The following is an 11,458-nucleotide window of genomic DNA, read 5'->3' as shown; positions in this document are numbered from 1 at the left end:
CGTGGCTGTTTAATTGGCGTTTTTTCTTCTTCTTTTAGTGGTAGCTGAGGTGCAATAGATCCGGCATAGCAACGTTGATTTACTCCTACACAGATACGTAGTTGTTCTTAAGCAGCATAAAGCGGTATCCATCGTGGTTTGATCGCACGACGTATCGTTGAGGTGAACACACGTAGGTACGTTGTTATCACGATGGAATTATCGAAGATCCTATTATAACACAGACCAGAAGTTACATGGCACGAAAACTGCAACGGCATATGCAGCAAAGGCGCAACGGGCTGGAGACTGCAATAGTGTATACCTACAACAGACACCGCGGTATGGAGACTGCAATAGTACACACAACAGGCACCGCCGTATGGAGACTGCAATGGTACACTGATAAGTAGCACCAATTGGTATGGAGACTGCAATAGTACACTGATAAGTAGCACCAATTGGTATGGAGACTGCAATAATTCACACAACAGTAACACCACGGCATAGAGGCAACGGTAACACTACGCATGGAGACTGTAATAGTACACACAACAGTAACACCACGGTATGGGGACTGCAGCAGTACACTCTTGTGTAGTGCAGCGGCACGGAGACTGTAACGATACACACAAGAGTAACACTACAATACAGATACTGCTATAGTACACACAACAGTAGCACCACGATATGTAACTACGGCTATTTATAGTCACCGTGACTACGGCTACGTTTCCATGACACAATCTAAGCCGATTTTCAAAAATGGATTTGCTCCATCATAGCATTTAACCCATATATGCATGAATTAATTTTTTGTCGAGTATTTGTATGAAACTTTTTAGCATTGTTAAACAACATGTTACTAAGCTGCTGACATCAACTGTTTTGTTTTTACATTTAGTGCTTGCCTGATATGCTCGTTCAAAGTGACGTACAAAAATGTACGTCTATGCCAGGTGTCAAAAAGACAATTGTGACGTCTGCCGCAGCCGTCTTAAAATAATACATCCGATATCCCTAATACAATGCTAACGTCTTTCGTACTTCAGAAGCGATGTATGAGGGATGGGTTGGGGTGGGGATGGGGTTGTGGAAGGGGTAGGGTGACGTCATGTCATCGTTAACCTGGGCGAGGGGAATAACTTGTGTTGTATGGTCAAATATGATTTAGATATGTTGTGTTGCATTAGAGACCCTTGGAAATGGTAGTTACAATTCATACGTTTAATTAGGAAATAGATGTAGATCATGTATGATGAAAATAAGGAAATTTGCAAAACACAACTCAATTATGTCAACTTTTACCGTCTATGGAAAACTTGTCTTACGTACATAATAGTCAACATAGTAGATCTATAAAAAGAGCACGTTGTCAATGGCGATCAGGAGGCGTTCTGCTGCTGGCCACCGACGCGGTGACTCTGTGCTCCCCTACATGGCAGTCACAGTCCGGCGCCCGGCGCGCTCCATGCTGACTACCTGACTGCAGAGCTTCTTGAGGAGACAGAAGATGTAGCCGTTCCGCTGGGGGCCTTCGCCCAGGACGTCTGCCTCGTCCACGCAGCTGACGCGTCGGTCGTCGTAATGGCACCACCTGTCCCGTCCCACACTGTACACGTCAGACACTGTCCCGAGCGCGTGGCCCCGCTGTAATGACTAAAGACGGCCATCAGCCGGACGTAAAGTCGCCGGCATGGTCAACGGAGCAGAGCGACTGGTCGCCCTCGACTTAGAACTCGGAGAGGTGCGTCTGTCCAGGGGCGTCAGCCGGCTCTTCCTTCCCCAGTGACGGCATGATGGCCTCTTGGAACTCGTGATCCTCGACCACGTCCATCCAGCGGATAACAGCCGCACTGCAGCCGTTGTTGGCAGTCGTAAATGCTTCGATGGTCTGATTGGACTTCTTCTTGAAGGCGTTGATGTCGGTGAACTTGTTTACCTTCAGAAGGCGATTCCCTCACATGGTACCCGTGCCATGGAACTGGCGCTTCCGGATCTCTGCTGCAAAACCGATCATCAGGGTCAAGATTGGTGCTGCTTTGGAAGTGACATGCATCCATAATCATCCCGAACCGGTTGAGCCGGTGGGTGCGACCAGTTACGGGCTCAGTTACGTCTTTACGGCTCAGTTACGTCAGTTACGGCTCAGACCAGTTACGTCAGGCGGGCTGGGTCAGCATTCTCTTCGTCGCTAGAGTCTTCGTTTGTGTCGACGCAAACTTCCGGCGGCTCTAGGACGACGACCGTGACATCGGCGACTCGACTTCGCTCCTCGATGCCATCCAGAACAGGGCTGCGGAGTCGGAGTCGGAGTCGAAGTCGGTCGGAGTCGACAATTCTGACCGGAGTCGGAGTCGGAGTCGATTTTGGAAACCGGAGCCGGAGTCGGAGTCAGAATCACCGACAAACCCATCGACTCCGCTGACCTGGCAGGGCTGCTGAGTCGGGAGTCGGAGTTGGAGTCGGTCGGAGTCGATAGTTCTACCCGGAGTCGGAGTCGGAGTCGGAATCACTGAAAATCCATCGACTCCCGCAGCCCTGATCCAGAACATCGTTGAGGCTCACATTTGCCATCAAACCAAAGCATAAACGTATTTGATGTTTGGGAAACAAAATGTAACGGATATGCATAGACGTACATTATTGTACGTGCGTTTTCGTGAAACGTACTATTTTTGGATTCGCTTGCTAAGCAAAATTAGCATTATAATGACACCACTCATGAAGTTAGGGTCATGCTTGAGCAGATTGCTGGCAACGAAAGCTAATCCGGGAAAAGCACTTAACTATAATTAAGAACATTTGGCTCACCCTGGGTCGAGCGTCTGAACGGGTGAAAATCTTCCCGTTGCGGCATCAACAAACCGAATGTCTCAAACTCAACACTGAATGCATTGGAACCGTGTTTTTTGGTATTCACCTGACGGCTAACAATGTAAATGATTTAGAACGACCGCGTTTGATGGCTCATTAGCTCTATTTCTATAAAGATGGCACACATTGGTCAACTCAAATTGACGTACATTTATGTACGTCTATGCATATATGTAATTTAAAATTGTAAATATAGGATTAGGTGCTGGCTAAAACCATATCTAGCTCATTTTTGGCATACGGTAAATAGTTTCCTAGAAAAACGCACGTGAAATTTCGCTAAATCGATTTAGACGTGTCATGGAAACGTAGTGTATGATAGGAGGTACACAAGACAGTAACAGGGCGGTATGGAGACTGCAATAAAACACACAACAGTAGCAGCACGGTATGGAGACTGCAAGATTACACACAACGGCAGCACTAGGTGATGAAGACTGCAATAATACACATAACCCTCGCCGCACCTATTGGTTTTCTACATAAGCGCCGGCCGAGAGGGGAGGGGGGTACGACCCCCCTCGCCGTTTTGCCCCTTGTGGAGCTAGCGCGTCGCGGAAAAAAACGAGCGTTAGTGCCGTTACGAGACGCAGACTAGATTGGTACCCAATTTTTAGGTCCTAGGTCAACCGGTGACCTCTGAGGTCGCGTCAAGTGCCCCAAGATACGGTTCAGTTTTTGGTGAATAACTTCGCAAAAAACGGCCGCAGCGCCGCGATTTTGGCAGCATCGTGTTCGCCTCGCACAGGCGCGTCGAATGATATACTTTTTGTTCAAGTCAGGTCAACTTAGGGTGTTGATCTCAGGTCAAGGTCAGGTCAGCACCCCCAGATCACGAGGCTGGTCGAAAGAGGTCATGTCGCATATCATTCGATTCGGCAGGTCTTCCTGAGTCCATTGGTGGCTTTCCCGACTCGCTAGCTCAATTTGATCAAGAGTTATTGACGAAAAACTAATATGATCTTGATGACATCATAAATGACGTCACGCAAGGTCAACATTGCAAAAGTGACGCATCTAACCTTGCAAGGAGTGCATCAAATCACGATTCTGTGTGCTTGAGATAGTTGGAGATCGTTCCCGGCGCCAGAATAGCAGTTTCCATTTTTCTCCATTGACTTATAATGGTGAGGTCACGAAAATGACCTGACCTCATATGACCTTTAGGAAAAATCCGAGATATACGAGTTGTGAGACTCATAATGGATACTAGATCCTGCAAGTTTCATTTCCCTGTGACATCTCCTCTGGCAGTGAGGGCGTTGCGAAGTTACGACATCTGAAGACCGTGCAGAGGTTCACTTATGACGTCATAGGTCAGTGACCTGACCTGACCCAAAAATGCGGTTGGTGTCAAAAGATCCGGCTTGAATCAAAGGTCAGGTATGCCAAGTTTCAGCTCTCCATCGCCAGCGTGTTCGGAGCTATCGCGAAAAAAAACCTATGGGGGGCGGCACCCGCCCCCCCCCCCCCTCGGCCGGCGAGGGATAATATAGTGCACATAACTTTTTCAAAGAGGCTGTACTGTAAGAGTACAATAGTAGCACCAGCGCATGGTGTGAGCAGGATCACCAAGCTGTGACAGTACACGCTATGACTGCAACCTACATGCTTAAAATTGAAAATTATGGTGTGGGCTGCTTTGTTGCGAAAACAGAACAATGCTGCTTTTGTCACATTGTAAATTATGGTTGACGACAGTGCAGTGAGGTGTAATCCGCCTGCTTGGTTTACCGGGTTATTTTGGAGCACCGTGTTGTGATGCGTCATTGCATTGCGGTGTGAATGCTGGCTAGGTAACCGGACAGGACAGCCAGAACAGGAAGGAAACCGGCTGAAAGGAAACAGCTGAACGTCTGCCAGGAAACGGACATAGTGATTCATGTCGGCTGAAACTCACTGGTGGATCCGGGGAGGGATATTTGGGCCATTTGTTACTCAGATACATCAGAAATTGAGAGGATCGCTGTTTTTTCGCAATTAAAAAATAAATTTGTAATTTTTGGAAAAGGCTTCTATTTCTTCAATATGCACGAATTAAAGATCAGACTCCGGGAAATTCGTGGAAGTTTACGAATTTTTTATGGGAAGTATCCCGATCCCGAGGCTTTTACCTAGTTCTACTATCACCTACAGATCAACTGACAACTACCTAATGCAGGAACCGATATTTTTGCATTGCTGCATTGAGTTTTTGCTCAGCTATCATTAGGAAGCAGATTAAGTATCATATATCTAACATCCACATTTAAAGCAAAATATTAGTGCGCGTGTCTGCGTGCGAGTGTATTCAATTGCATCGTTTTCCCTTTTCGATTCACTTCCCACATACGGCATTTGATTCAATGTTCGTTATCGATAAGTTGGAGGACGAAGACTGGCTAATCCGTGAACACGGCCGATAAAAATTGAGACCGTACCGCGCTGTGACCGTGTTGGTTTTCCGTCTATGGTACCGGCCCGCGGCCCGAACCCGGACGGAGGCGGCGGAGCGGTAACATTTACCGGGAGATTCTGTCCGGTTGTGGACGGACCACGGCAGCCAAACCGCCACAGCTGTGCTATATGGTGAAACTCGGGTGCGGAAACACGATGTCTGCGCCTGAATGGGTGACAAATGATTCGTAAAATGTTATTCCCTGCACCGTGTCAGGTATACTTTTTAAAACGCTGAATTATATTTTCCTAAATGTCATAACGGTCGGTCAACCATTTACAGGCGTCGTTCGGATGGCATATGTAGTCCCGATAACTAGGTTCACAAATACGGCAGCCAGCAATCCTCATGTCCGGCGTCCCGTTTTCTCTTGGATCTCGGCTGAGAGCTCGCTAAATTGCCGATATACTTACATCCTTGTTATAACTTCATGATCATGATGAATCCGTTATCCTCATGATATAGGCCAGCACATCGTAAAAGCAACATCGAGTACAATGAAATCGAGAAGAATATTTACCACTTCATGAAAGACACGGATCGATCACAGATCGGGCAGCATGATGGCGTCTTTTTTTAATGAAAACACCTTATGCAACAGTCTGTTTTTTTTTCTCGAAATCAATAATCAATTCCTCAGATTATACAACTTACAAGGGCGCCTCAGATTATACAATCAACGATACAACACAATAAAATACAGTATCTACCTTCAATGAAGCACTTGATGCTTATTTGGTACGGCTTTGTTGGCTCATTATAACCCTTTTGGCAAGGGTTTTCAATGATGCCGAGGGGGAAGGGAGCATGGAATCTACCTACCTATGTACTCTGCTTTTAAATGTGATGGTTGGTTATTTCATGCGCAAGGTCCGATGAGCATATGATATACCTATCATATACTCATCGCACTGATTGTATCGTTAGTACTGATCACACGCAGCTGACCGCTCTTCTTGGAATCAAAGAAGCGGTAACACACAAATGTAGTCCTTATGCAATGGATGCACCGGTTCCATGTTGTTCCCCATTCAAGGAAGGGTGACGTTGAAGGGTAGCCTTGCATCACCAGATGTCAGGCCAGTCGCCGCCATTATAACGGCGGCCGGTCGTCGACAGAGTCCTCGTCTATCCGTCACAAAGCGCCGGGCGACGTCACGGAGCCGATCGACCGGACCGCGGGCTGGACCCAGGTCAGATTGGACCGAGATCGAACCAGAGTGACATCCGGGGACCATAGACCGCCTGGTCCTGCTCACTGTACGGAATAATCGTCTGGTGCAAGGTATGCAACGGTAAAAAAGTTCCCTGATAATAGTCGTTTTCACGACGGCTATCTGGTACACATTTGGTGCACATTTGGTGCAGATTAGGTGCAGATTTGGTCAAATTAGGTTCAGTGTATGTCTTAGTAGCTATCAGCTAGGGCTGCACTAATTGCTTATATGCCTGCTTTGTCATATTATCAGAGAGTATCATCGATTAAAACACTGAAATAAATTCATAAAATGCAGATATTTTGCTGTAAAAGAGATTAAGTGAAGATTTGGTCAAATTAGGTGCACTCGCCGGGTAGCCCGTCGTGAAAACGGTCAGTTTAGGTGCATTCGCCGGACAGCCCGTCGTAAAAACGGCTAATATAATTATATACATATGTACACGTTGCAATTAGGTCAAGAGAGATTATTTCCTCAAAACGCTTATTGAATCGAAATATGGCCAATGAGTTGAACCTAACGACTGTGCTTTTATCAGTATGTAGACGAATATGTAGGCACTGGCACATACTACGTTTAGGTGTGCTTTGTGCGGATCGCATCCCATATCTCGAGAAGTGTATAGCGATAAAGTGGAATGGTAAATCTGCACCGTGGTACGCGCTCCGTGGAATTAGTTAAGTAATTTTGGTGCTCCGTGCAGAACGTAAAGCTGCACTGTAATCAGCTGTTGAAATTTTCGAGGCAGTCATATGTTCAGTGCTGCTATAGAAAATGGCATCCATGTTCTGAAATCATTATTACATTTTAATCATCCCGACACAAAACATTTAAAACGCATTAAAAATATAGGCATGAGAATTAAAAGATGCCGGTAATAACGGAAAACGCCCGCAGGGGACATAAAGATTTATCGCCTTAGCCACGTGACGGTGCAGGGCTGAGACGGATGCTTTCGTGACTATATTTATTAAATGTTTCCCTGCTGTTATAAGTATGCAATGATAGCACTGGAAAATAGAGATAAAGGGTTAATGAAGATATGTAAGCATAACGTTATCTCTCTATCTTCAGAGCCGCTAAAATTCAAAATGCTGCGGGTTCTGGTGGTGGTGGCAAGCCTGGGGCTGCTGGAGGCGCAGACTACCGAACCTGTTACGACGAATGTGCTGATCCAGCCACTGGATAACATCAAAACCAGGGTAAGTGCAGTTAGCAGTACCTATAAAGGCTGCAGACGGACGATGGTCTTATAAAAGTGATCAAATAATGAGTAAATGAGTAAAGTAACGAGGAAAGTAAGCGGCAGGTGCTCTCCGAGCTTCCTTATTTTTTACGTTAAAATTTCACCTAATTGTTTCCCATTTCTACTCTGAGTATCTGGTGATCTCTCATGCTCCCCTGACTTTGTCGCATCGTCCAATCACCGACAGGGCACCCAGGCGTTCGTGGGCGCGATAGGGGTCGGCACGCCGCCGCAGATGATGCCAGTGACCTTTGACACGACCTCTGACGTGTCTTACGTGGTCTCGGCCAACTGCACGGCACCCGTGTGTGCAGCGCGGCCGCAGTACGACGCTGCACTCTCGTCTACCTATCAGGTTAGTTGGGTATCGAACAGAGGGAACTTACTCGTCAGTAGTCTTCCGTGAGTCTCTGGAACAGACATCAACGATCGGGAACGGCCAAGTGCTAGCTAATTTTCCTTTTCTGTGCTATACTTTCCCGTTTACTTTCCTCGCATACGACTGGATGCATTTCACATAAATTTCGAGGCGGAAATCCCTTAGCTGTCTCCAATAATTTTTGTTACGACTTCAGCTTTGTGACCGAGTAATATGACTCCTTGCGCCGGCAAGCGCTTCGCTTTAGTTCCTGTCCCAATTGCAGTGCCTACTTACGTCTTTCCCTTTGATTAATTCCTCGTGGTTAGGGCAGACGTGTTATTCTGTTACTCACCTCCCTTTCGCTTCCACAGGCTAACGGCAAGCCGTTCGAGCTGCCGTTCGGACAGAACGTCAGCGGCGCGCTGTCTCAGGACTCTGTCACCGTGGCCGGCATCACCGTCAACAACATCACGTTCGGCGAGATCACGTCCGTATGGTCCGACTGGTACAACAACCTGCCGCAGTCCGGCGTCGTCGGCCTGGGTCCGGCCGACTCTGTGCTGGACGTGCTGGCCGCGGAAGGTCACATCCCGGGCCGCCAGTTCGGTCTCTGGCTGGGCCGTGACCCGGCCGGAGGAGAGCTGACCCTGGGCGGCCTGAACGGGCGCCGGTTCAGCAGCACGCTGACCTGGGCTGAACTGCTACCAACCGCCAAACGCCAGTGGACGGTGACCGCTGAGCAGGTCACCTTTGAGGGCCGCCCCGAGCTGGGTCTGTGCCCAGACGGCTGCTCCGTGGCTCCCATCAGCACCACGCCCTTCTTCCTGCTGTCGAACACCAACGCAGACGCCGTGAACGCCATGCTCGGCGGCACGGCGTTCGGCGCGGCCGGCGCCGTGGCGCTCGACTGCCGGACGCTGCACAAACTGCCGAGCATCACCATCAGCGTCCAGGGGCGGGCCATGCCGCTGTCGCCGCTCGAGTACACCTTCCACCTGCTCTTCCCCAACCACATGCAGATGTGCATCTCGGGCTTCCTTGGCGTCAGCCACCTGGACGACAGCACCATGATGCTGGGCACACTCTTCATGCAGAAATACTACACCGCTTACGATGCCGAAAACGGCCTGCTAGGGTTCGCCGATAGCGTTTAAAGAGCACCACTGTGCTTAACTCTTTTCAATCATAGACACCTTTTCAGCGGAGTTTTATTCTGCTTTCGGTATGTGTACGCATGTACCTTGCTACCTTTTTGGAAAAGTATATTTGATACAACATTGCTCTATATTAGTGCAAATGTTGTACTTGTGACTAATAAACGCTTGCAATGCATCGTATTTTTTGTCTGTGCCGACCAATCCTGCTGATTTGTTTATATATATGCGACCGTTCATGTTACGGCCCAGGTGAAAAGCCCCGGTCAGGGCTGAAAAAAGTGTTTCGGTGGTTGTCGTCCGAAGGAAAACGGGCTTATTTGGTTGTCGGCTAAAGATGTCTAACCCGCGCCCCGCTGAGGGTCCTTGATTTCCATGCCCTGCTGGGGGGGGGGGGGGGGTACAACACCCCGCTCTTTAACTCTGATCCTGGGTCAAGCAGTGTTAACCCGCGCACCGACGGGGGGGGGGGGGCGGATATCCGCCCCCCCCTGAGGTTTTTCGCGAATAGCGGGAAAACCGCGGCGCTACGCGCCGCGAAATTTGGTATGACTATAACCTCATCAATTTTACACATGGTGTGCAAGTTTGAACCTCCTACCTTTTAAGGTCAGGTCACCAGGTCACTTTGAATGACCCAACCTCAAGTCACTTTTTTGCAACTTTGTCACCGTGCCAGAGCTACAGTAGATGTCGGAGGCCTTTGAAAGTCGCAGGATATTATTAGGTCATTAGTAGCTACAATTTGTATATCTCGGAATTTTGATGTCGGTGACCTAAGGTCAGGTCAATTTCGCGACCTCCCCATTATAAGTCAATGGGGGAAAAATCAACTCCCTGTTTTTACCACTAAAACGGGTCGGAATGGCCCCATATACCATACATGACTTCATATACGATCAACCTTCACTACCTTGAGGTCTGTTTTGCTGTTGGGCAGCTGTGAGGTCATGTGACGTCATCAAAGGTCACCAAAGGTTTTTGGCCAATAACTCCGTACAGGAACAAGATACAGACGCGTGGATGGTCTCATTGTGTTCAGCTCGTCAAGACGCATCGAATGATATACATGATGACCTCGAGATCACGTGACCTGAGGTCAACCTTTGACCTTGACCTTTCGAGGTCAACATATATATCAATCGATGCGGATTGACGAGAGGATCACGATGATGCCCTTAGTTTGTTCCTATCTTGACTAATTCGAAAGTTATTCGAGAAAAACTCTCTCCGTATCTAGCGCCGCCATTTTGACTTTTTCGACCCCTGTGACGTCATCTTTGACCTGACCTGAAAATGACCTTTGTAAAAATTGTAGATCTTGGCCGTGCGTATCCGATGCCGTTTACCGCTTGTCGCTATCTTGCTTCGTTCTCGAGATCTCAGGGGGGGGGCGGTCATCCGCCCCCCCCCCGTCGGTGCGAAGTTGGCGCAGACCCCCGTCGGTGCGCGGGTTAAGCAGTAAACGGCTGATTCGAAAGAACGTCCAAAATAAGGATGAAAATATGTCATTCATTTGTTAGATCAAGTCAAAGGTCAGGTCACCAGGTCACCAGATGCCATTAAATGAAAAATATTGCCTTTTTCAACTTTTTTCTTCGAAACACCGGCCCACAACTCGGGAACAAATTATAGAGCTACGGCGCCGCGGAAAAGATTCGATAGCCCTTTTGACCCGCCTTTCAGTGACTCTTCGACGGTGCCACTGGTCGACTTCCACTCACCTTTCAACAAAACGTGCTCAAGTTAGTACAAGCACTTAAGTCGTGCAGACGCCACGGACCCTGCGTGCGAATACATTATAATTCCTCTCCTTCTTGATAGCGCAGGGCGCTCAGCTGTCAAGCTCAAATGTCCGACGATCCCTATTCCTCGACCTCGGAAGTCCCGAGACACCATATCCTCGTGGGCATGACATGGCGTGCCCTCCCCGCATCAAAATATTACCGGCACTGGCGCGGTCCCGCCGCGGACCTACCCCCAGGCGCCGCCGGGGGTGGGTATGACGTCACAAAAGGAGCCCCGGCGGATTGGAGGGGACGCTAACTGACCGCCGGCCGGGGGCGGCGCTGAAGGGTGCGGGCAGGGGCCGGCCGAGTCCTGGAAGGTACTAGATTTGCCAGACACGTGTTGCCAGTGGACAACCACGGCGACCACTTGATATGTCATTAACCCGGTTTACATAGG

General features: G+C 48.6%; 1 protein-coding gene across 1 annotated transcript; it reads left to right on the top strand.

The window, feature by feature from the left end:
* Positions 1-6,380: 6,380 nt before the first annotated feature.
* On the top strand, positions 6,381-9,442 carry LOC122367158 (cathepsin E-B-like). The gene is made up of 4 exons (XM_043340027.1): positions 6,381-6,578; positions 7,585-7,712; positions 7,944-8,111; positions 8,489-9,442. The coding sequence occupies exons 2-4, from the start codon at positions 7,602-7,604 to the stop codon at positions 9,269-9,271; spliced, it is 1,062 nt and encodes a 353-aa protein (XP_043195962.1). The 5' UTR covers positions 6,381-6,578; positions 7,585-7,601; the 3' UTR covers positions 9,272-9,442.
* The last annotated feature ends 2,016 nt before the right edge of the window (positions 9,443-11,458 follow it).

This window comes from Amphibalanus amphitrite, unplaced genomic scaffold, assembly GCF_019059575.1.
Source record: "Amphibalanus amphitrite isolate SeventyFive unplaced genomic scaffold, NRLGWU_Aamphi_draft 000853F_arrow, whole genome shotgun sequence".
NCBI lineage: Eukaryota > Metazoa > Arthropoda > Thecostraca > Balanomorpha > Balanidae > Amphibalanus > Amphibalanus amphitrite.
Note: the sequence above shows the minus strand (reverse complement) of the source record. Positions and strands in the feature narration are given on the sequence as shown.